This window comes from Haematobia irritans, chromosome 4 (assembly GCF_050003625.1).
Source record: "Haematobia irritans isolate KBUSLIRL chromosome 4, ASM5000362v1, whole genome shotgun sequence".
Classification (NCBI taxonomy): Eukaryota; Metazoa; Arthropoda; class Insecta; order Diptera; family Muscidae; genus Haematobia; species Haematobia irritans.
Genome location: NC_134400.1, coordinates 14,777,410 through 14,802,781, shown reverse-complemented (window position 1 = coordinate 14,802,781; position 25,372 = coordinate 14,777,410). Strand labels below are relative to the sequence as shown.

At 25.3% G+C, this 25,372-nt stretch overlaps 1 protein-coding gene across 1 annotated transcript in view; it reads left to right on the top strand.

The window, feature by feature from the left end:
- Positions 1–21,686, top strand: part of NaPi-III (Na[+]-dependent inorganic phosphate cotransporter type III) — a 37,501-nt gene extending 15,815 nt beyond the window's left edge. Inside the window, exons 2-8 of the mRNA XM_075305109.1 lie at positions 13,245–13,294; positions 13,385–14,700; positions 16,717–17,142; positions 17,216–17,386; positions 17,451–18,243; positions 18,310–18,495; positions 20,414–21,686. Coding sequence (XP_075161224.1) covers positions 14,508–14,700; positions 16,717–17,142; positions 17,216–17,386; positions 17,451–18,243; positions 18,310–18,495; positions 20,414–20,822 — 2,178 coding nt within the window. The 5' untranslated portion in view covers positions 13,245–13,294; positions 13,385–14,507 and the 3' untranslated portion in view covers positions 20,823–21,686. The remainder of the gene's footprint in view (positions 1–13,244; positions 13,295–13,384; positions 14,701–16,716; positions 17,143–17,215; positions 17,387–17,450; positions 18,244–18,309; positions 18,496–20,413) is intronic.
- The last annotated feature ends 3,686 nt before the right edge of the window (positions 21,687–25,372 follow it).

Here is a 25,372-nt window from a genome sequence, read left to right as displayed (position 1 = left end):
ATGAAAATAGTCCAACGGTGTCAAATCACATGATCTTGGCGGCCAATTGACATCGCCATTACATGAGATAACGCGGCCATTGAATTTGTTGCGCAAAAGAGCCATTGTTTCGTTAGCTCTGTGGCAAGTGGCACCGTCCTGCTGAAACCACATATCGCCCACATCCATATCGTCCAATTCGGGCCATAAAAAATTCGTTATCATCTCACGATAGCGAACACCATTCACAGTAACTGCCTGACCGGCCTCATTTTGGAAAAAATACGGCCCGATGATGCCGCCAGCCCATAAACCGCACCAAACAGTCATTCCTTGTGGGTGCATTGGTTTTTCGACAATCACTCTTGGATTCTCATTCGCCCAAATGCGGCAATTCTGTTTATTGACGAATCCACTGAGGTGAAAATGTGCCTCATCATTGAAGATGATTTTCTTCGAAAATTGATCATCCACTGTTGCCATTTCTTGGAACCATTTAACACGTTGTTGGTTTGTGTATCTCTCCATGGTTCAAATTGAGTAAGTCTGAAATATAGAAATGTCAAATAAAATTCGGAAAAAAACTTGACGTTTAGGTGTGGTTCACATTCAACATCGGCCCTTACAATTTAGAAGAGTTTTAAGTTACGTTGCCATCGGCAAATATTACCACAGCCCAAGTAATTCGATTGTGGATAACAGTCTTTAGTAGAAGTTTCTACGAAATCCATAGTGGAGGGTACATAAGATTTGGCCTGGTCGAACTTACGGCCGTATATACTTGTTTTTATTTTTTCACTGAGATTGGCAGTCCTTTCAACTCCTAATGAATAATTTGAACAGCATGTCTTTAAAATAGACGCCAATACCCACATAAAAAAAAAACAACAACTATAAAGTACATTTCGCCTTTATCTTTTCAATTTGAATCATTTTCAGTGATTCTTTTAGAACGAACGAACCTTTGCTCACACTTTCGTTCGTTCTTTCGCTCTCGTTTCCCAATTTCATATGGCCTGCTTGTTGTGTTTGCACATTCATCCATTTGTCATTAATGTTGTTGTTTGCCATTACCTATGGTCCCAAATAAACAATGAATTGGTGCTCGCATTCAATCTCACACCGGTTGTTCATTACAAAAATTAGAAAATAAATAAAACAATAGGGGTGTTCCTTTACTATTTGCCTTGTAAAAGTTTACTTGTATTAGTTGTGAACGTAAATTGATGGAAAACGACTACGCCGAAAGAATTCTCTTCGTAAGGAGAAAGAAAAATTTCGTTAAAATAACAAAATGTGTCATTGTTTTACAATCAAATAAACGTTTCATTAAAAGAAATGTTACGTTATTTTAACGAAATTTGTTCTTCATAGTTGTGCTTTTTATGAAAATGTTCCATACTTTTTATGAAAATTAATCGTACTTTTTATGAAAATTATTCGTACTTTTTATATGAAAAAGTTTCGTACATTTTATAAATAATGTTGGTACTTTTTATAAATAATTTTCGTTCTTTTTGTTAGAAAAATATTAAATAATATAAAATTATTAGTTAATTACTGTTAGCTATAGCTACATAGTTCTTGAGCTTTTTTTTTAGAAAAAAATTGTACTAAGCGTTTTAATTGTACAAAGTGAATAAGTAACATTATTCTCTTGAAACACGTTTGCGGTGATCATATTACTTCTCTGCGTGTATACAATGAATGTTCTCAAACTAGGAGCTGAAAAGAACTATTATTCCCATCATAAATACTATACACTCAGTGTTACATAGTAAATCACGCAAATACTTACCAAGGTAATAAGGTTATAGCACTACTACTCAAAAAAGTAAAAACACTACACATTTTATATGTAAAGCATGAAGCATGAAAGGATTTAAAATTTGGAAGAGTAATAAAAGGGAAATAAAAGTAAATTGAGTGAGCTCTCTGTTATTGACTACTCACATACGCCTTTACGGCATTTGCAGCCCTTTTTCGAAACATCTGTCTGCTTAATAAGGGTCAAGAAACAAAACACAATCATAAGCTTTAATGAGATTTTTGGTTTTGATACACTGAAAAAAACATTGATCTAACGCAATTTACACAAATAAAGGACAAATTTCTTCAAAATAATTAAATTTTTGTTAAAATATTATTTGCTTTAGAATTTTTTTTCATTAAATTTAGGACAAACAGAAAAAAAAATAAACAAAATATGTTGATTGAAGTTTAATTGATATAATTAACTTTTTTAAAGTTAATTAAGAAAATGATTGAAATTTTTTATATTTTGAATTAAAATATAAATTGGCGCAATAGCTATGAATTTACCATGCACTGAAAAAACAGTGAACCCACCAGGAAGAAAACATAAATTTTTAATATTTTTAGAAAATTTTAACTAAACAGTATTACAAACGCTGACATCACGCCGATATCACAAAAATAAGTAAATATTTTTCGACAAATTCAAGAAAATTTATTAGACATAATTATTTTCTTCCACCTGCTAAAGAAAATTTTGTAGTTTGAAAGAAAAAATTGGAGTTCAAAATTGCAAGAATGTCTTTAGTGACATACGAAGTTCATGATGGACGAATTTGTAGTAAAATTTACAAATTGAAAGAAATAATGAACTATTTGGTGAGAGGTACGAATTTAGTAAAACTTTTTACTTCATTTGTGTATAATTTTTTCCCGTTTTTTAGTTCATTTAACTAACGTACGCAAAAAATTATTATAGTAAACGAAACTTTCTCCATATATAATAATTCCATGAACTAAAACAAAGTTAAATTGGCTTTAGTGAAATAGAGAGTTCACTTTTTTTTGAGTGTGGGCTTGTCATAGGTCGGATGTCCACCATTTCAACAACCGTTGCACTGAATTTGCATTACTTCTTAAGGTGTGATTCAGTGTTTTGGATGTGAATTAAAAATGTTTGCAATATTTTGTTTAATAAATTTATATTAATAATTTCTATAATTTTTTTTATGATTTTTAATGTCTTCCAACACTGAAAAAACAGTGAACCAACCAGGAAAGAAAAATTTAGTTAGTTTTAGAAAAAATGTATTAATTTTAGAAAATTTTAACTAAACTGTATTAGAAACGGAGATGTCACGTCGATTTCACAAAACTAAGTAAATAATTTTCGATAAATTCAAGAAAAATTATTAGCCATAATTCAGTTTTTTCACTTGTTAAAGAAAATTTCGAAGTTTGAAGGAAAAAATTGGAGTTAAAAATTGCAAAAATGTATTTAGTACCATACGAAGTACATGATGGGCTCATTACTGGTAAAATTTACAAATTTTAAGAAATTCTGAATTATTTTGTGGGAGACCCGAATTTAGTTAATCTTTATGCTTCATTTGTGTATAATTTTTTTCTCTATTTTAGTTATTTTAACTAACGTACGCAAAAAATTATTGACGTCATGGAAACTTTCTTAAAACGTAAAAATTCTATGAACTTAAATTGAATTAAATCAGCTTTAGTGAAATATAGGGTTCATTTTTTTAGGGTGAATGCTTATCTGAAACGTTTGGCCTCATATATTTTCAAAAATTTGAAATTTGATTGGATTTAGCATTTTTTTTTTTCGATAAAATCTTAATAATTTGTACCATTTCATTAATTTTTACTCTGTTTATTAACCCATTTGAGAAAAAATAAAAATTACCCATTAATAGTTAGTGTAGTTAAAATAAAGAACATCTTTGGGAGGATAGTTTTGGAAGTGCTTTTAATTAAAGATGTGTCTCTGGAACAACTTCCAATTTTTTTGCTGAGTATAAGATAAAAACGCATAAAATTAAAACAACAAAAGATTTATTTTGAGGATTTCCCATTTGATTTAAAGTTGTTTGTTTTTCATGTTTTCGCTTTAAGGCCGGTATGCACCTCTAGCGAAAAATTTCATTCCCATAAGAAATGCATTGCTATTTATGCTAACGAAATTTTCGATAGCGTTCAATTTCGTAAGCCGGTACGCACCTCTAATGAAAATAACAGGGTTGTCAAAAGCATATTTTGGCAGCAAACATTTAATTTATTACAATCATTGTGTGCGTAAAAGTTTTAAAAGGTCTGTAAATAATAAACAATTTATTTGAGGAATATTTGGAACATATATTAACAATTTTTAAAAGCGATTAGCTGGTTTAAAATTTGTGTACACAGCCCTGTTTTTTTGTTGTAGACTTAAATAATTTTTTGCTACCGAAAATTTCGCTAGAGGTGCATACCGGCCTTTATTTCGAAGTATTTTTTATAATTTGGATTTTAATCTAGCATTTATTCGAACATGAACAGTTTTATTAATATATCACAAAAAAGAGAATCAAAATTCGGTCAATAGATCTGTATCCTAATTTTAATTCTATTTGTCTTAGATTTTAGGGACCTAGTTAGTTAGATCCCTAAAAATATCTTTATTTTAAAGAGACCTTATTAATTAAAGAAAGTTCATAATCTTTGCTTTAAGAATGATTTTTGATCTAAAGAAATAATCTTCAAATTAACTGAGATATTGAATCTTCAAGAATATGCTAATATTTACTTATTTTGAGAATTTTGAATCTTTGATTTAATTTTTTTTTATTAAAAACAAATGATTTTAAGTATCTATTACAATTTAGATTTATTAATTGACATTTATTTGTCCATTAAACCTTTGTTGATATATCGCAAAATGAGAACGAAATTTCAATAAATATAAGCCTAGATTTAAATCTAGATAGCTCAGCTCCCTAAAACATGTCTTTATTTTAAAGAAGCAACATGCGAAATTTCGTCCTCATTTTGCGATATATCAACAAAGGTTTAATGGACACATAAATTGGATCAGAATCAATTCCAAAATTCTTAAGGTAAGGTCAGAATTTTGGGATCCAAGCGAATTTTTTTGAGTTTATGCATTCCGCACTCAAAAAAATCACTTGATCCAAAAATTCTGACTTTAGGATTCTGGAATTGATTCCGATGTGGTAGAAAATTGAAAACTTTTCGTATTAGGTTTAGTAAACAAAAATCTTTTTTTTTAATAGATGGCGTTATTTATCTGTATTTCGCATTTCGTAAATACGAATATACGAATATCAAAATATGCATTCCTATTTCCGCTCGTAACGCTAGTACCTTTTGGGGCGGAACAAATTTCCAGTTTTTCTTTATTTAAAATTTGCCATTTTGCCAAATGTATAGAAATGTAACATAATAGTTGAATTTTCAATGCTCAACGTATAACTATATAACATCAACAGCAACAACAATACCAAATAACGCAAATGCTAATTGGTGGTGTTATAATGACATGCGATCCAAGCGACAATCGTGGTTGATTGTTTTGAATACCGGAATGTTCCCTAGTGTGATTTCAGTGACACATACATACCGTTCATTTATCTTTACATTCTATGGAATGTTAATTATTATCTAGTATTCCAGATTACCATACGTTGGTAAGTTCAGGTATTGTTGAAAAAAAAAAAAAAAAAAAAAAAACAATGTGCTTTAGTGTTCTTTGGTTGTAATACAATAGCAATAATTTTGCAAACATTTTCTATAGAAATAAAATTTTGCAAACATTTTCTATAGAAATAAAATTTTGTAAAAATTTTCTATAGAAATAAAATTTTCCGAAAATTTTCTATAGAAATAAAATTTTCCGAAAATTTTCTATAGAAATAAAATTTTGCAAAAATTTTCTATAAAAATAAAATTTTCAGAAAATTTTCTATAGAAATAAAATTTTCAGAAAATTTTATATAGAAATAAAATTTTTGAGAAAATTTTCTATAGAAATAAAATTTTGCAAAAATTTTCAGAAAATTTTCTATAGAAATAAAATTTAGCAAAAAATTTTCTATAGAAATAAAATTTTGCAAAAATTTTCTATAGAAAAAAAAATTTTCAGAAAATAAAATTTTGCAAAAATTTTCTATAAAAATAAAATTTTCAGAAAGTTTTCTATAGAAATAAAATTTTCAGAAAATTTTCTATAGAAATAAAATTTTGCAACAATTTTCTATAGAAATAAAATTTTTGAAAAAATTTTCTATAGAAATAAAATTTTGCAAAAATTTTCAGCAAATTTTCTATAGAAATAAAATTTTGCAAAAATTTTCTATAAAAATAAAATTTTCAGAAAATTTTCTATAGAAATAAAATTTTCAGAAAATTTTCTATAGAAATAAAATTTTGCAACAATTTTCTATAGAAATAAAATTTTTGAGAAAATTTTCTATAGAAATAAAATTTTGCAAAAATTTTCTATAAAAATAAAATTTTCAGAAAATTTTCTATAGAAATAAAATTTTCAGAAAAATTTCTATAGAAATAAAATTTTCAGAAAAATTTCTATAGAAATAAAATTTTCAGAAAATTTTCTATAGAAATAAAATTTTCAGAAAATTTTCTATACAAATAAAATTTTCAGAAAATTTTCTATACAAATATAATATTTTACAAAATTTTCTATAGAAATAAAATTTTGACAAAATTTTCTATAGAAATAAAATTTTGGATAGAAATAAAATTTTGACAAATTTTTCTATAAATTAAAATATATGCAAAATAAGTTTTACGACAATAGATGCAACATGGCATTACGGGAATATGCAGCTATAAGTCCTGTTAAAATTTTAATTTTTATTTCATTTTCATATGTCTGTCTAATATGAGCCTATTTATTTCATTATAAAATTTTTCTCTTTATGTTTTGAAACGCACCATATTTGGTTTGGTGTATGTAAAAAAATGACCTTGACATTGCATGTACACAAACCCATCCATCCAGCCAGTGTGGCAGTAGTCAAGCTTGCAGGCAGCAGGCGTCCACCCAACAAGCTATAGTTGTCATGCAAACGATGCATTTGCATCGAAACAATAACAATTCCCACCACCATTCATATTCATTCATACAACACCCTTGTTGGGGGAGGAATGCAGTTTTGTGAAATTTTGAGCAAAGCTAGAGGCGGGTTTGCATCATCATTTTCGAAGAGATTAATATTGATTTTTTCGCATTGCTGATTTTTTGTTTACGTTATCGATGCTCCTTTCCTATTTGCTTTCGAATTCGTTTGCATGTTGATTTAGCGCTACTCCGCCTCCGGTGACCAACCATCGTTCGCCTATTCGGAACCGTGACAAATGTCATCTGAAGTATGATGAAATTTCGTTTTTTTTATTTGTTTCTTTTTGTTTGAAAATGTCCGAAATCAACAATGCCTGCATCTCATTTTCCAGTGTTATTTTTTTGTGATGTTTTCTTACACGTCTTCCAATTCTGTGAAATGCGCCTTTTTTGCAATTTGCATGTGAAATTATTTTTTTAGTGATGTAATTAATTAGAAGTAGTTAGGTAGGTATCAGAAGAGGTGGTATTAATAAAGCAAACCAATAAATGCAATTTTATTTATTTTTATATGGATCTGTTTTCTTTTTAATAAACAGACCAAGAATTTATCGAGAGAAATTGATTGGAAATAATTGACTCTTGAATAAACAAATCTTTGGAAATAATACATTGAACTCAATTAAATGTATTAGTTTATAATAGATGGGTATAAAACTTGTAATAATTACAATCTGTAACAATTTTCATAATTAAACATATGAATTGTATGTACACTCTACAATGGGTCGGGTTCCAGAAATTCTCGCAAAGCCATTTAATTACAATTGACAAAATTTTCCACAGAAATAAACTTTTGACAAAATTTTCTACAGAAATAATATTTTGACAAAATGTTCTATAAAAGCAAAAATTTTAATAAAATTTTCTATAGAAGCAAAAAATTTTAACAAAATTTTATATAGAAATAAAATTTTGACAAAATACATAATTGAAATAATTGACACTTGAATAAACAAATCTTTGGAAATAATAAATTGAACTCAATTAAATGTATTGGTTTAGAATAGATGGGTATACAATTTGTAATAATTACAATCTGTAACAATTTTCATAATTAAACATATGAATTGTATGTACACTCTACAATGGGTCGGGCTCCAGAAATTCTCTCAAATTCATTTACTTACAATTGACAAAATTTTCTACAGAAATAATATTTTGACCAAATTTTCTACAGAAATAATACTTTGACAAAATGTTCTATAAAAGCAAAAATTTTAATATAATTTTCTGTAGAAGCAAAAAATTTTAACAAAATTTTATATAGAAATAAAATTTTGACAAAATTTTGTATAGAAATAAAATGTTGACAAAATTTAATATAGAAATAAAATTTTCTATAAAATAAAATTTTTACAAAATTTGTTATAGAAATAAAATGTTGACAAAATTTGTTATAGAAATAAAATTTTGACAAAATTTTCTATAGAAATAAAATTTTGCAAAAATTTTCTATAGAAATAAAATTTTGCAAAAATTTTCTATAGAAATAAAATTTTGCAATATTTTTCTATATAAATAAAATTTTAACAAAATTTTCTATAGAAATAAAAATTTGACAAAATTTTCTATAGAAATAAAAATTTGACAAAATTTTCTATAGAAATAAAAATTTGACAAAACGAAATACAATTGAGTTTCCATAATACGTATCTCTGAAAAATAATTCAGCTTGAGTTCCAAATCAAAATCATTTAATGAAGTTTAAAATCGTTGAAAACCAATATTAGTTTTCGTACTTATATTGAAGAATGCCAAAATCATAAAAACACATATACATTTTTTAAGAAATTCGAGTAGTATTCGAGTATTCAATAAAAATCAAGTTCATTGCAAATATTTTAGTTATTGTGCGGTTTTGCGGTGGGGGCTAGATGAATGACTGATTGGCTGTGAAATATGGAAACATGTGATGATTGATGTGTATGGTATTCCCAGTATGAAGATTCATCAATAATTTTTCAATAGTCGCCATCGATAAAATTGTTGTAATAAAACTTAAAAACAAAATTGAAATATATCGAAATACTGGCACTCTTGATTATAACAAAATTAAATGGAAACAAGAAAGGGAATTCAAAGGTGGGGCGGGGCCCTTATAGACTAAAATCGGAAACGATTTGGAACAAATTTCGATTTTACTCTCCAGTATAAACAAAAAACAAGCAAGGAAAGTCTAAAGTGGATCAAGTTCGACTATATATTGGCCTACAATATTATACTATTGTAGACCAAAACACAATGTTAGTATGGTGAAGAGTATTAAAATCGTAAAAAGATTATTGAAATTATTGATGGATTTTAGTGTTCTTGACTTTTACATTTCCATTTTAATGAAGGCTAAAGAAAAACACTATAAAAATACTTTTATTTGTTTTTGTTTTATTTTTGTAAATGCTCTTTGTGAATATGACCAATAATAATTAAAGTTTGTGTGTGGTTGGCATTTTTCCTCTGTATGATTTTATAAAGAATTTGATTTTTTCTATGAGTTGTGTGGGGTTTTTGTAGATCCCTTTGATTTATGACTTCTGTTGTTGTCACTTTTTTAGGGTTCTGGTTTTATATCGATTGTATCATTTTGAAGATTACGAAAAGTCGATTTCGACTTTTGTAGGGGTTAGGAAATTATGTCAAAATTTTATTTCTATAGAAAATTTTGTGAAATTTTATTTCTATAAAAAATGTTGTCAAAATTTTAATTCTATAGAAAAATTTGTCAACATTTTATTTCTATTGAAAATTTTGTCAAAATTGTATTTCTATAGAAAATTTTGTCAAAATTTTATTTCTATTGAAAATTTTGTCAACATTTTATTTCTATAGAAAATTTTGTCAAAATTTTATTTCTATAGAAAATTTTGTTGAAAAGCTTATTCCTATAGAAAATTTTGTCATATTTTTATGTTAGTATGGTGAAGAGTATTAAAATCGTAAAAAGATTATTGAAATTATTGATGGATTTTAGTGTTCTTGACTTTTACATTTCCATTTCAATGAAGGCTAAAGAAAAACACTATCAAAATACTTTTATTTGTTTTTGTTTTATTTTTTCAATGCTCTTTGTGAATATGACCAATAATAATTAAAGTTTATTTGTGTGTGGTTGGCATTTTTCCTCTGTATGATTTTATAAAGAATTAGATTTTTTTCTATGTGTTGTGTGGGGTTTTTGGAGATCCCTTTGATTTATGACTTCTGTTGTCGTCACTTTTTAGGGTTCTGGTTTTATATCGATTGTATAATTTTGAAGATTACGAAAAGTCGATTTCGACTTTTGTAGGGGTTAGGAAAATTTGTCAAAATTTTATTTCTATAGAAAATTTTGTGATATTTTATTTCTATAAACATTTTTGTCAAAATTTTAATTCTATAGAAAATTTTGTCAAAATTTTATTTCTATTGAAAATTTTGTCAAATAGGTATTTCTATAGAAAATTTTGTCAACATTTTATATCTATAGAAAATTTTGTCAAAATTTTATTTCTATAGAAAATTTTGTGAAATTTTATTTCTATAAAAAATTTTGTCAAAATTTTAATTCTATAGAAAATTTTGTTGAAAAGCTTATTCCTATAGAAAATTTTGTCATATTTTTATGTTAGTATGGTGAAGAGTATTAAAATCGTAAAAAGATTATTGAAATTATTGATGGATTTTAGTGTTCTTGACTTTTACATTTCCATATCAATGAAGGCTAAAGGAAAACACTATCAAAATACTTTTATTTGTTTTTGTTTTATTTTTTCAATGCTCTTTGTGAATATGACCAATAATAATTAAAGTTTATTTGTGTGTGGTTGGCATTTTTCCTCTGTATGATTTTATAAAGAATTAGATTTTTTCTATGAGTTGTGTGGGGTTTTTGGAGATCCCTTTCATTTATGACTTCTGTTGTCGTCACTTTTTAGGGTTCTGGTTTTATATCGATTGTATAATTTTGAAGATTACGAAAAGTCGATTTCGACTTTTGTAGGGGTTAGGAAAATTTGTCAAAATTTTATTTCTATAGAAAATTTTGTGATATTTTATTTCTATAAACATTTTTGTCAAAATTTTAATTCTATAGAAAATTTTGTCAAAATTTTATTTCTATTGAAAATTTTGTCAAATAGGTATTTCTATAGAAAATTTTGTCAACATTTTATATCTATAGAAAATTTTGTCAAAATTTTATTTCTATAGAAAATTTTGTGAAATTTTATTTTATAAAAAATTTTGTCAAAATTTTAATTCTATAGAAAATTTTGTCGAAATTGTATTTCTATAGAAAATTTTTGCAAAATTGTATTTCTATAGAAAATTTTTGCAAAATTTTACTTCTATAGAAAACATTTGCAAAATTTTATTTCTATAGCAAATATTTGCAAAATGTTATTTCTATAGAAAATTCATGTCAAAATTTTCTCTACAACATTTTGTCAAAATTTTATTTCTATAGAAAATTTTGTCAAAATTTTATTTTTATAGAAAATTTTGTCAAAATTGTATTTCTATAGAAAATTTTTGCAAAATTTTATTTCTATAGACAATTTTTGCAAAATTTTACTTCTATAGAAAACATTTGCAAAATTTTATTTCAATAGAAAATATTTGCAAAATTTTATTTCTATAGAAAATTCATGTCAAAATTTTATTTCTATAGAAAACATTTGGAAAATTTTATTTCTATAGAAAATATTTGCAAAATTTTATTTCTATAGAAAATTCATGTCAAAATTTTATTTCTATAGAAAATTTTTGTAAAATTCAAATTCTATAGAACATTTTTGTCAAAATTTTTGGACTGTACATGTTTCGGTTCGGGCGAATGAACCTTTCCACAGCCTTTAGTATAGATCTGGCTGGGAGAGATAACTCAATTTTGGGCCCTTTATGCTAACTCCTTATGGAGAAAACATTTGGGAAATTTCCTCTTACAAATTGAATCATCTTTTTCTCCCACTGTACATCATCTTTTCATATAACTTACAAGTCCCTTAAGCTTATTTTTATTTCGTTTTGTTACATAGTAATGAAACAACACGAAATTTATTTTTATAAAGCTAATTTGTTAGAATTCATCTAAGTGGTGAACAGTCGAACAATGCTTATTGTTTCTATAGTCAACTACAACATGTGACAATTTACAGAAACTGGTTTCCAGGATACAACAACAATTCTAACGCGTACATTAGTCGTGTTTTTCCTAGTTTTACGACGGGCTCATCGTTGCTTATTATATTTCATGTTAGCCTGATACCGAAACAGGCAATTGACGTCCAAATGCATTATATCTAATTATACAATTATTTTTCGAGCTTTATGGACAGATATAGATTAAGGAGCATGGTTAATAGAGCCATTGAAAAGAAAACGCCAGATACAAATCTTCGCCCGAACCGAAACATGTACAGTCCAGGCGTGTATAGATTTGTATCTGGCGTTTTCCTTTCAATGGCTCTATTAATCATGTTCCTTAATCTATATCTGTCCATAAAGCTCGAAAAATAATTGTGTAATTAGATATAATTTTATTTCTATAGAAAATTTTGTCAAAATTTTATTTCTATAGAAAATTTTGTCAAAATTTTATTTCTATAGAAAATGTTGTCAAAATTTTATTTCTATAGAAAATTTTGTCAAAATTTTATTTCTATAGAAAATTTTGTCAAAATGTTATTTCTATCTTCGCCCGAACCGAAACATGTACAGTCCAGGCGTGTATAGATTTGTATCTGGCGATTTCTTTTCAATGGCTCTATTAATCATGTTCCTTAATCTATATCTGTCCATAAAGCTCGAAAATAATTGTGTAATTAGATATAATTTTATTTCTATAGAAAATTTTGTCAACATTTTATTTCTATAGAAAATTTTGCCAAAATTTTATTTCTATAGAAAATTTTGTCAAAATGTTATTTCTATAAAAAATTTTTGCAAAATTTTATTTCTATAGAAAATTTTTGCAAAATTTTATTTCTATAGAAAATTTTTGCAAAATTTTATTTCTATAGGAAAATTTTGCAAAATTTTATTTCTATAGAAAATGTTTGCAAAATTTTATTTCTATAGAAAAATTTTGCAAAATTTTATTTCTATAAAAAATTTTGCAAAATTTTATTTCTATAAAAAATTTTGTGAATTTACTTCTTCTGTTTACTTACCTCTGTTTGTGCAAAATCCAATAAAAACAAGATTCCGCTTTTCAATTGTTTGACTTTTTTAAATAAAAAAACAATGGTTCTTTCATAGAAAACCCCTAAAATTGTAATTAAAATATTTAATATCATTCATATGTGACACCATCATCATTGTATACAGTTAACTAATGAGTATTTGTTTGTATTTTTTTGTTACCTCTTTACAGACATGGTACTACTTTTTATGAGCTCATTGGAACGCTTTCCTAAACGCCAGGTATGTTTATAACAATGGAAAATATTTAATTAATTAATTTTCTATAGAATTTTCAACTAATTTTGTTAATTTTCTTACTTTTCTCCATAGCTAAATAACAACCTAACAACGTTTTATTCAACATAACAAAGAACCTCTGTTGAAATTGAAAACGAACAACGTTAAATCAGGAAATTAGAATCTTAAAAAACGTCATCTTTTGAGAGGATATTTTAGCGTAGAGTTTTCATTTTTCACTGTATTTAGTTATACACACAACATAAGGAAAAACCAAATACGTTATACTATAATTGTTAACTTATTTATTATTATTATTATTATTGTATAGATAAAGAGAACAATTTAATTTATATAAATTTTCCTAATCATATTCTCTGTATTCTTTTTCAAAGTATAAATTATTGTTTTTCTTGTCACATACCTCATACACATCCCTTGAAAATAAGAGGCTTTTTAATTTATTTATATATACATATAAAAAAAAAAAGAAATCTAAATTAATTTAAATATATGCATATATTTACCACCTCCTGCTCTTCTATAGTTTGCTGTGGTGGTAAATATAAATTTTCATTAGATTTCATTTTGAATATCTAAATATTGATTGAGTGCTAGTATTGCTTTCATCTAAAGATTTCTTGTGAAATTTTATTAAAAAAGCATGAAAATTTCAAAAATGAAATTTAAGCGCAAATTTGGTGGTTTAAATATTTGAAAACAAATATTTATAGAAAACTCCTTTAAAAGTCAACACCACCTTTCACCCCCACCACCACCATCACTATACGCCCTTTATCTTTAACAAATCACCCTAAGTCTAACAAATTATCAAATTAAGGATCTTTTGTTTCCAACTACTCTTCGTTTATTCTTAAATCATCTAAGAATTTATGTGTCTAAGTTTTTAGTTGAAACACCTCTTCGATTTTTTGGCTTATTTCCCTCTCGGGCATAGAAGTAGAAGAACACGAGGAAGTATTACAATTCAGAATTCTTTTGATTTTTGAACTATCCTCTCTATCTCTCTCACTCTGTTTTTCTTAGAAGCCTAGCTTTGATTTCAAATCCCCTGTCCCCTCTACTCAATTTCAAAGAAAAGTAATTTCCTCAATTCCATAGGTTACTTTATTAGTTGTTGTTGTTAGTGTTAAAAAAAAGTGGGCATCAAAAGGAAAACGTATTGTGAAAAACGTTACCACTACGAATATTCAACATGGAGCCCTTTACACCGGAAGTCCTTTGGATTGTTATTGTCGGTTTTATTATAGCCTTTGTTTTGGCTTTTGGCATTGGTGCTAATGATGTGGCCAACTCGTTTGGTACCAGTGTTGGATCTGGCGTTTTGACTATACGACAAGCTTGTGTTTTAGCTACGGTTTGTGAAATCTCGGGAGCTGTTTTGATTGGTAAGTATGGAAATATTTAACATTTAGAAAATATATTTTCAAAATTAGTTACAAGTCTATATATTAATTTTATTGAAAATTTTGACAAAATGTTCTATAGAAGTAAAATTTTGCAAAAATTTTCTATAAAAATAAAATATTCTATAGGAATAAAATTTTGAAAATTTTTTTTATAAAAATAAAATAAAAAAAAAATTTCTATAGAAATAAAATTTTGACAACATTTTCTATATAAATAAAATTTTAAAACAAATTTTCTATAGAAATAAAATTTTGAAAAAATTTTCTATAGAAATAAAATTTTGTAAAAACTTTCTATATAAATAAAATTTTGAAAAAATTTTTCTATAGAAATAAAATTTTGACAAAATTTTCTATAGAAATAAAATTTTGACAAAATTTTCTATAGAAATAAAATTTTGACAAAATTTTCTATAGAAATAAAATTTTGACAAAATTTTCTATAGAAATAAAATTTTGTACAAACTTTCTATAGAAATAAAATTTTGTAAAAACTTTCTGTAGATATAAAATTTTGTAAAAACTTTCTATATAAATAAAATTTTGACAAAATTTTCTATAGAAATAAAATTTTGTAAAAACTTTCTGTAGATATAAAATTTTGCGAAAATTTTCTATAGAAATAAAATTTTGTTAAAACTTTTGCAAAAATTTTCAATAGAAATAAAACTGCAAAAATTTTCTATAGAAATAAAATTTTGACAAAATTTTCCATAGAAATAAAGTTTTGACAAAACTCTATAAAAATAAAATTTTGACAAAATTTTCTATAGAAATAAAATTTTGACAAAATTTTCTGTAGAACTAAAATTTTGCAAAAAATTTTCTATAAAAATAAAATTTTGTGAAAACTTGCTATAGATATAAAATTATGCAATAATTTTCTATAGAAATAAAATTTTGCAAAAATTTTTTTATAGAAATAAAATTTTGCAAAAAAAAATCTATAGAAATAAAATTTGGACAAAATTTTCTATATAAATAAAATTTGGACAAAATTTTCTATATAAATAAAATTTTGACAAAATTTTCTATATAAATAAAATTTTGACAAAATTTTCTATAGAAATAAAATTTTGACAAAATTTTCTATAGAAATAAAATTTTGACAAAATTTTGCATAGAAATAAAATTTTGGCAAAATTTTCCATAGAAATAAAATGTTGACAAAATTTTCTATAGAAGTAAAATTTTGCAAAAATGTTCTATCAAAATAAAATTTTGCAAAAATTTTCTATAGAAATAAAATTTTGACATAATTTTATATACAAAAAAATTTTGCAAAAATGTTCAATAGGAATGAAGTTTTGCAAAAATTTTCTATAGAAATAAAATTTTGCAAACATTTTCTATAGATATTTAATTTTGCAATAATTTTCCATTTTCTATTTTGCAAAAATTTTCCATAGAAATAAAATTTTGCAAAATTTTTGTAATGAAATAAAATTTTGCATAATTTTTCTATAGAAATAAAATTTTTACAAGATTTTCTATAGAAATAAAATTTTGACATAATTTTCTGTAGAAATAAAATTTTGCAGAAATTTTCCATAGAAATAAAATTTTTGACAATACTTTCTACAGAACTAAAATTTTGAAAAAATTTATATAGAAATAAAATTTTGAGAAAATTTTATATAGAAATAAAATTTTGAGAAAATTTTATATAGAAATAAAATTTTGAGAAAATATAGAAATAATAAAAATAAAAAAAAAAAACAAAAAAAATCTATAGAAATAAAATTTTGAAAAAATTTTCTATTGAAATAAAATTTTCCAAACATTTTCTATAGAAATAAAATTTTCCAAACATTTTCTATAGAAATAACACTTTGCAAAAATTTTCTAGAGAAATAAAATTTTAACAGAATTTTCTTTAGAAATAAAATTTTTACAAAATTTTCTATACAAATAAAATTAAAAAAAATTGAATTTAGTTGAGATAACTTTTATTGAATTTTAATTCAATTAGTTAATATTTCTTTATTTTTTTAGGCTACAAGGTCTCGGATACCATGCGTAAAGGCATTCTTGAAGTTGAACTCTATCAAGGCTACGAAGATGAACTCATGCTGGGTTGTTTGGCAGCATTGGCCAGCAGTGCGATGTGGCTTTTGGTGGCAACATTTCTAAAGCTACCTATCTCGGGCACCCATAGTATAGTGGGCTCAACTATTGGCTTCTCATTAGTGGCCAGGGGTACCCAGGGTTTGAAATGGTCAACCATGGGTACTATAGTTGGTTCGTGGTTTATATCGCCGGTCTTAAGTGGTTTGGTAAGCATTATGCTATTTCTGGCCATCAGAAAGTTTATTTTGAGATCACCTGAACCGCTTAAAGCCGGATTTCGTTCTTTGCCCATTTTCTATGGGGTCACATTTTTCATAAATGTGATCAGTGTTATGTTAGACGGACCTAAATGTAAGTGTGGAATACATCAAATATATCCTTATTATTACTATTAAATGGTTTTTTATTCGTTTCGTTTATTTAGTACTTTATATGGATAATATACCCACCTGGTTGGCTGTGACTGTTAGTATAGCATTGGGTATATTGGTGGCCATTTTGACTCAATTAGTTTTGGTGCCTGTACAAAAACGTAAAATCGCTAAACAATTAAGAGCCAAGAATCCGGTCAAGTTTCAATTTGAAGATTCTTTGGGTAAGTAGCTATAGCGAATAGTGTTGTGAAGAATGTATTCTAATGGTTATGATTCTCTTTCCAGAATCATCACCGTCCGGTAGTCCTAAGAAAAATCGTCGCCCCCTGAGTTTGGTGAGCGATGGTAAACAACTGCCTGCAATTGCCGAAATTACCGAGCTGGTCTCGTTGACAGACAATTCGCCAAAAACTTTTAAATTAGCTCCCTTTAATTTGAATGGTGGCAAAGCCAATGGCACTACACCTGATGGCTACAAAATCAATCCTGAAATTATTAAAAAGGCCGAAGATCTTTTGGGTAAAGCCAGTTTGGACAATACCGATCTAACTGTTACCAGTTTGAATTTTATCGACGAATATGCTAACGGCAATGGCAATGGCCATAATGGCGTTTTGAATGGTCTACAAAAATCGAATGCTAAACCCAATCTCAATACCTTGGAAGAATGTTTTAATCCACCTGAAAAAGATGCGAATATTCACACCACAGCCCAAATGAATGAGCTTCCAATAATTACCGCCAATGTCGCAGCTACTGCAAATAATAATAATCCCATAAAAGAAACTACTGCCTGTTCCTTGGAATCGAAAGATGAATGTGATAAAGTTGGTGAAACGCCAAAGAATCTAAAGGTGGTGGAAAGTGGCACCAGTCTAGAATTAATGATATCCTCTACTCTCTCGCCTAATTCGAGTAAAGTTCCTTTGATTGAGAGTAAAGAGACGATAAATGAATTCAAAAACCCTCCAACGGATCACAACGATGAGGAAACCGAAGAAATTTCTATGTTGTTTTCATTTTTACAAATCCTAACAGCTACATTTGGTAGTTTTGCCCATGGCGGCAATGATGTCAGGTATGTGTACTGAAGTAGTATTTCTCTATATCACGGAAATATCCACGATTATTTTCTTCCATTTAGTAACGCCATCGGCCCTCTGATTGCATTGTATATGATTTATCGCGAAGGCTCTGTGATGCAAAAGGCTGAAAGTCCCATTTACATTTTAATATATGGTGGCATTGGAATCTCTATAGGCTTGTGGCTTTGGGGTCGACGTGTTATAGAAACCATTGGCAATGATCTAACCAAAATTACCTCATCGACGTAAGTATATCCAAACCCTAAAGTTCATGTTATTTCTATCGAAATTTTTTTCAAAATATTATTTCTATAGAAAATTTTGTCAAAAGTTTATTTCTATAGCAACATCTTTGCAACATTTTATTTCTATAGAAAATTTTTGCAAAAATTTATTTCTATTGGAAATGTTGTCAAAATGTTATTTCTATAGAAAATTTTTGTCAAAATTTTATTTCTATAGAAAATTTTTGCAAAATTTTATTTCTATAGCAATATTTTTGTCAAAATTTTATTTGTACAGAAAATGTTTGCAAAATATTATTTCTATAGAAAATTGTTGCACAATTTTATTTCTATGGACAATTTTGCCAAAATTGTATTTCTATAGTAAAATTTTGTCAAAATTTTATTTCTATAGAAAATTTTGTCAATATTTTATTTCTATTGAAAATTTTCTCAAAATTTTATTTCTATAAAAAATTTTGTTAACATTTTATTTCTATAGAAAATTTTGTCAAAAGTTTATTTCTATCGAAAATTTTGTCAAAAGTTTATTTCTATAGAAAACTTTGTCAAAAGTTTATTTCTATAGAAAATTTTGTCAAAATTTTATTTCAATAGAAAAATTCTGCAAAATTTTATTTCTATAGAAAATGTTGTCAAAATTTTATTTCTATAGAAAATTTTTGAAAAATTTTATTTCTATAGAAAATTTTTGAAAAATTTTATTTCTATGGAAGATTTTTGGAAAATTTTTGCAAAATTTTATTTCTATAGCTAAATTTTGTCAAAATTTTAGTTCTATAGAAAATTTTTATTTCTATAGCAATATTTTGTCATTTCTATAGAAAATTTTTGGAAAGTATTATTTCTGTAGAAAATTGTTGCACAAGTTTATTTCTACACACCAACATTTTTTTTCTAATTCAATCACGAAATTAATTGATCCAATTAATTTTTAATTGAAATGTCTTCAATCACAGAAAATATAGTATCAATTAAAAAATTAATTGAAGGTCAATTAAAAAGTTAATTTTATTTCTATAGCTAAATTTTGTCAAAATTTTAGTTCTATAGAAAATTTTTATTTCTATAGCAATATTTTGTCATTTGTTATTTCTATAAAAAATTTTTGGAAAGTATTATTTCTGTAGAAAATTGTTGCACAAGTTTATTTCTACACACAAACATTTTTTTTTTCTAATTCAATCACGAAATTAATTGATCCAATTAATTTTTAATTGAAATGTCTTCAATCACAGAAAAGATAGTATCAATTAAAAAATTAATTGAAGGTCAATTAAAAAGTTAATTGATCCAATCAAAAAAAATTTGTTGAATCAATTAAATTTTTAATTGAATATTTTTTAAAACTCAATTCAAATTTTAGTTGGAAAAATTTTCGTGAATTTTTTTTGTGTGTATAGAAAATTTTGCCAAAATTTTATTTCTATAGAAAATTTTGTCAATATTTTATTTCTATAGAAAATTTTTTCAATATTTTATTTCTATATAAAATGTGGTCAAGATTATATTTCTATTGAAAATTTTCTCAAAATTTTATTTCTATAAAAAAAAATTTAACATTTTATTTCTATAGAAAATTCTATTTCTATAGCAAAATTTTTGTCAAAATTTTATTTCTGTAGAAAATTTTATGTCAACGTTTTATTTCTATTGTAAAATTTGGTCAAAATTTTATTTTTATAGCAAAATTTGGTCAAAATTTAAGTTCTGTAGAAAATTTTGTCAAAATTTTATTTCTATAGAAAATGTTGCCAAAATTTTATTTCTATAGAAAATGTTGCCAAAATTAAATTTCTATAAAAAAATTTTGTTAAAATTTTATTTCTATAGAAAATTTTGTCAAAATTTTATTTCTATAGAAAATTTTGTGAAAATTTTAATTTTTAATAACTTTAATTACGTCTTTCTTTTATAGGGGTTTCACAATTGAAATTGGTGCTGCTATAACTGTTCTGCTGGCCAGCAAGGTTGGTATACCAATTTCCACCACACATTGCAAAGTTGGTTCTGTGGTATTTGTGGGTCACATAGCCTCCAAAGGAAAATCAAACACGACAAATAAAAAAGAACCTTCCAAAGATGTGGAACAGCAGGATGGAATACAAAATTCAGTGGAAAATGGTACTCAGGAAATTTACAAGACAACAGTGCAGTCAAAAGAATCAAAGAACGGAAGTGGAGGCGGTGGTGGTGGTGGCGGTGATGGTAGTGTCGATTGGCATTTGTTTAGGAATATAGCATATGCTTGGATAGTTACGGTTCCCGTAACTGCATTATTGAGTGCTGCCATTATGTATGTTTTATGTTTGGCATCTGGTGTATAAATAAGTTTTGAAGCGGTCGATTAACTGTATAAAAAGCAAAAAAATAATAAAGAAATGAGTTTTATTTTTGAAAATATGAAGAAGAAAATATTAAAAAATAAATATGTATACACATAGAGAGTACTTAGAAGCCGTGAAAAATCCCACAATTATTCCCTATCCTTAATATAGAAATGAAGAAAAAGACAAAAAAGAAAAATGTATTAAAATTAAGAGCAGTAAATGAAATATTGTTAATTTTGTTTAATCTAAAATGTCTTGCTTTATTATTTTATTTTTCGTGTTGTCAATGGATTATGCATTTTCTACACTTTGATATTATTTTTTAAGAGATTAATCATTGATATTGACATTTGTTTTCATCTGTTTTGTTTTGTTTTTTCCTAAAATGTACTCTGCTCTTTATTTTTTTTTGTCAAAGTTAATTCAAATTCCTTTTGGAATCCTATACAAAATGAAAGAAAGGGACTATACAATCAATCGTAGATGAAGTAACAAATATTTTGTAACACTTTTTAAATCACAGCACTTCTAAAGATTACATTTTATGTTATTTTTACATATGTTTTCTAAACAAATGAAGTTTGTAATAACTAACAACAAATGTATAATGCCCAGAAACTTAAATGAGTTGTATTGCAAAAATAAGGGTAATAAAACGAAATTTTTTGTTATTAACTTTGGATTTTTTAGGAAAACTAACCACACCCAAGAACATTTCTAACAACTTAAATTTTCTCCAATATAAAGTTTTTTTGTTTTATACGAAAGAAATGCAAACCCAGGATGCAAAGAAATGATCCATTTATCTTGTAGAAAAAAAACAATTCCTCCAAAAAAAAAAGCTTTTTATTACAAAATTTACCTGGCAAGTTTCAATTTCTTAATGGCAAAAATTTATTTTAATAACCCAGCAAAAAAAGCGTCGCCAAAAAGTGTTGAAAATGGACATTTTGGATCCGGAAGTGGTGCAAAATTGGCGCAGAAGCGATGAATTTAACATGGGCTTGTCATAGGACGGATGTCCACCATTTCAACAGCCGTTGTACTGAATTTGCATTATCTCAAGGTCGAGATAAAAAATTGAATTAAAATAACTTCCTGTGAAGTTAAAATGAAGAGCATATTTGGGTGGACATTTTTGGAAGTGCTTTTAAAGTTGTGCCTTTAGAAGAACTTCCATTTTTTTTTTTGCTGGGAAAATAATAAATAATTTAAATTTATTTATTATTTTTTTTAGTAAAGAAGCTATGTTTTTCTTTTCCATGAAACCACAACAGATACAAAGAACATACAACAAAAAGTCACTAATATGTTAAACAAAGAAAAGTAAATAAACGAAGCTGAAATAAATCGAATTTTAAAAATTATAATTTTTTCCTTACTTTTGTCTTATGTAAGAAAATTTACCCAAAACTGCAGCACTTAAATAATATCGATAGATTAACATTAAACTTCGCTGTCAATAGTTAAGAAGAATATAATTATTTAAATATTTGTTCGGATTGGCTATAACCATCAGTAACCTTGGATTTTTTTCTCAACTAAACAATATATCATTAAACTTCCATACCATAGCATTTATATCGAAAAAATCAATCTGCTGGAAAAGTGAAAGCAATAACTGTTTGCTATAATAGAAAATTTTTGCTGCTAGTTTAGCTCAAACGAAAAGAAATGATGATCTAGTGGCTATTGTAACACAATTCTAGTGTTCATACATTTTATTTATTCTCAAATTAAGGCTTACAAAAGTTTTGCTAAATAAAGTTTTGCAAAATAAAATTTTGACAAAATTTTCTATAGAAATAAAATTTTGACAAAATTTTTTATAGAAATAAAATTTTGACAAAATTTTCTATAGAAATAAAATTTTGACAAAATTTTCTATAGAAATAAAATTTTGACAAAATTTTCTATAGAAATAAAATTTTGACAAAATTTTCTATAGAAATAAAATTTTGACAAAATTTTTTATAGAAATAAAATTTTGACAAAATTTTCTATAGAAATAAAATTTTGACAAAATTTTCTATAGAAATAAAATTTTGACAAAATTTTCTATAGAAATAAAATTTTGACAAAATTTTCTATAGAAATAAAATTTTGACAAAATTTTCTATAGAAATAAAATTTTGACAAAATTTTCTATAGAAATAAAATTTTGACAAAATTTTCTATAGAAATAAAATTTTGACAAAATTTTCTATAGAAATAAAATTTTGACAAAATTTTCTATAGAAATAAAATTTTGACAAAATTTTCTATAGAAATAAAATTTTGACAAAATTTTCTATAGAAATAAAATTTTGACAAAATTTTCTATAGAAATAAAATTTTAACAAAATTTTGTATAGACATAAAATTTTGACAAAATTTTCTATAGAAATAAAATGTTGACAAAATTAAAAATAATAAAAATTTGACAACGTTTTTAATAAAAATCAAATTTTGATGGAATTTTCTACTAAAATAATAAAAATTTAACAAAATTTTCTATAGAAATCAAATTTTGACAAAATATTTTTTCTATAGACAAATATTGTTTTTGTGTGGTAGTTTTTCGAGTGGTAGCCGTGGTTTGAGTCGAAAAACAATTGTAATTTTGCTACTTTAGCAATTCATAGAGCTTTCTCTTTTTCAGCAGACAAAAACCCACTGAAACAATGAAGTCTTTTTTCTGTTATTTTTAAATTGTTTTCAAACACTGGAAGAACTTCCCATTGCAGTTGGTATTGAGAGCTTTTCAGTGGGTTTATTAATAAATATCGAATATTTTTTTTATCGATAAAACAGCTCATTTCATAAGAAAGTTTAATAATCGATGATATTTTATAAATATAAAATCAAATCACATTTTGCCATTTCAATAATGAGGAAAAAAGTCAATTTTGAACTTTTCCACACTATGGTAATGATATATTCCAATATAGTATAAACCTGAAAGATATTTTAATATTTTTTTTAAAACATACCAAAAGTTTCTATATCCCATATTTCCATTTTTCATAATACCTCTATAGTTTCCATGTATGTTTTTTAATTAGTTTATTTCTTCATAAACTAACAATATATTTTTGTAAAAATAAAAGAAAACCCAATGAACCCAACAAATACCCCCTTACTGCAACAAAACGAGTAATGTAACAAAATAAATGATATTATGCATTAAGTGATAATGGCATACAATTAAATACAAAATTAAAATGGTTAATTAATATTATTCATTAATTAATTATACTATTAATTATTTAAAATGGAATCAACATAAGAATGATGATAATACCAAGAAGTCAAAAAGCAAATACAAAACAAATTTAAAAATAAATGGTTATAAATATTTGGAAATGTATTGAAAGAAAACAACAAGTGAAAAACTAAAAAAAGAAATAAAAAAGCAAATAAAAAGAGTTCTAACGAAGAACTCAAAAAAACAAGCTAACAATTTGAATTTTCTTGAGTCTGGTATGAAAATATTATCGTTGCACTGAACGAAAACTTGCTCGGTTCCAAAGAATTTGTCTTCTCTACCAGAGTCGTTTAAAACGTGTTAGCGACAACTTAAATTTCCAAATTCAGACACAACATCAAATAGAAATTATGCTATGTTTCAAGTAAAAAAGCGTTGAAGATGTCCTTTTAGAAAATGTTGTCAAAATTTTATTTCTATAGAAAATTTTGTCAAAATTTTATTTCTATAGAAAATTTTGTCAAAATTTTATTTCTATAGAAAATTTTGTCAAAATTGTATTTCTATAGAAAATTTTGTCAAAATTTTATTTCTATAGAAAATTTTGACAAAATATTATTTCTATAGAAAATTTTGTCAAAATTTTATTTCTATAGAAAATTTTGTCAAAATTTTATTTCTATAGAAAATTTTGTCAAAATTTTATTTCTATAGAAAATTTTGTCAAAATTTTATTTCTATAGAAAATTTTCTCAAAATTTTATTTCTATAGAAAATTTTGTCAAAATTTTATTTCTATAGAAAAAATTGTCAAAATTTTATTTCTATAGAAAATTTTGTCAAAATTTTATTTCTATAGAAAATTTTGTCAAAATTTTATTTCTATAGAAAAAATTGTCAAAATTTTATTTCTATAGAAAATTTTCTCAAAATTTTATTTCTACAGAAAAATTTGTCAAAATGTTATTTCTATAGAAAATTTTGTCAAAATGTTATTTCTATAGAAAATTTTGTCAAAATTTTATTTCTATAGAAAATTTTGTCAAAATTTTATTTCTATAGAAAATTTTGTCAAAATTTTATTTCTATAGAAAATTTTGTCAAAATTTTATTTCTATAGAAAATTTTGTCAAAATTTTATTTCTATAGAAAATTTTGTCAAAATTTTATTTCTATAGAAAAATTTGTCAAAATTTTATTTCTATAGAAAAATTTGTCAAAATTTTATTTCTATAGAAAAATTTTTCAAAATGTTATTTCTATGGAAAAAAGTGGTAGAATTCTACAAACTGTGGCAACGGTGTTCAGCTCCCCTAATATTGTCATCTAAGACACAAACCACTTTTTTTTAATTTCCACA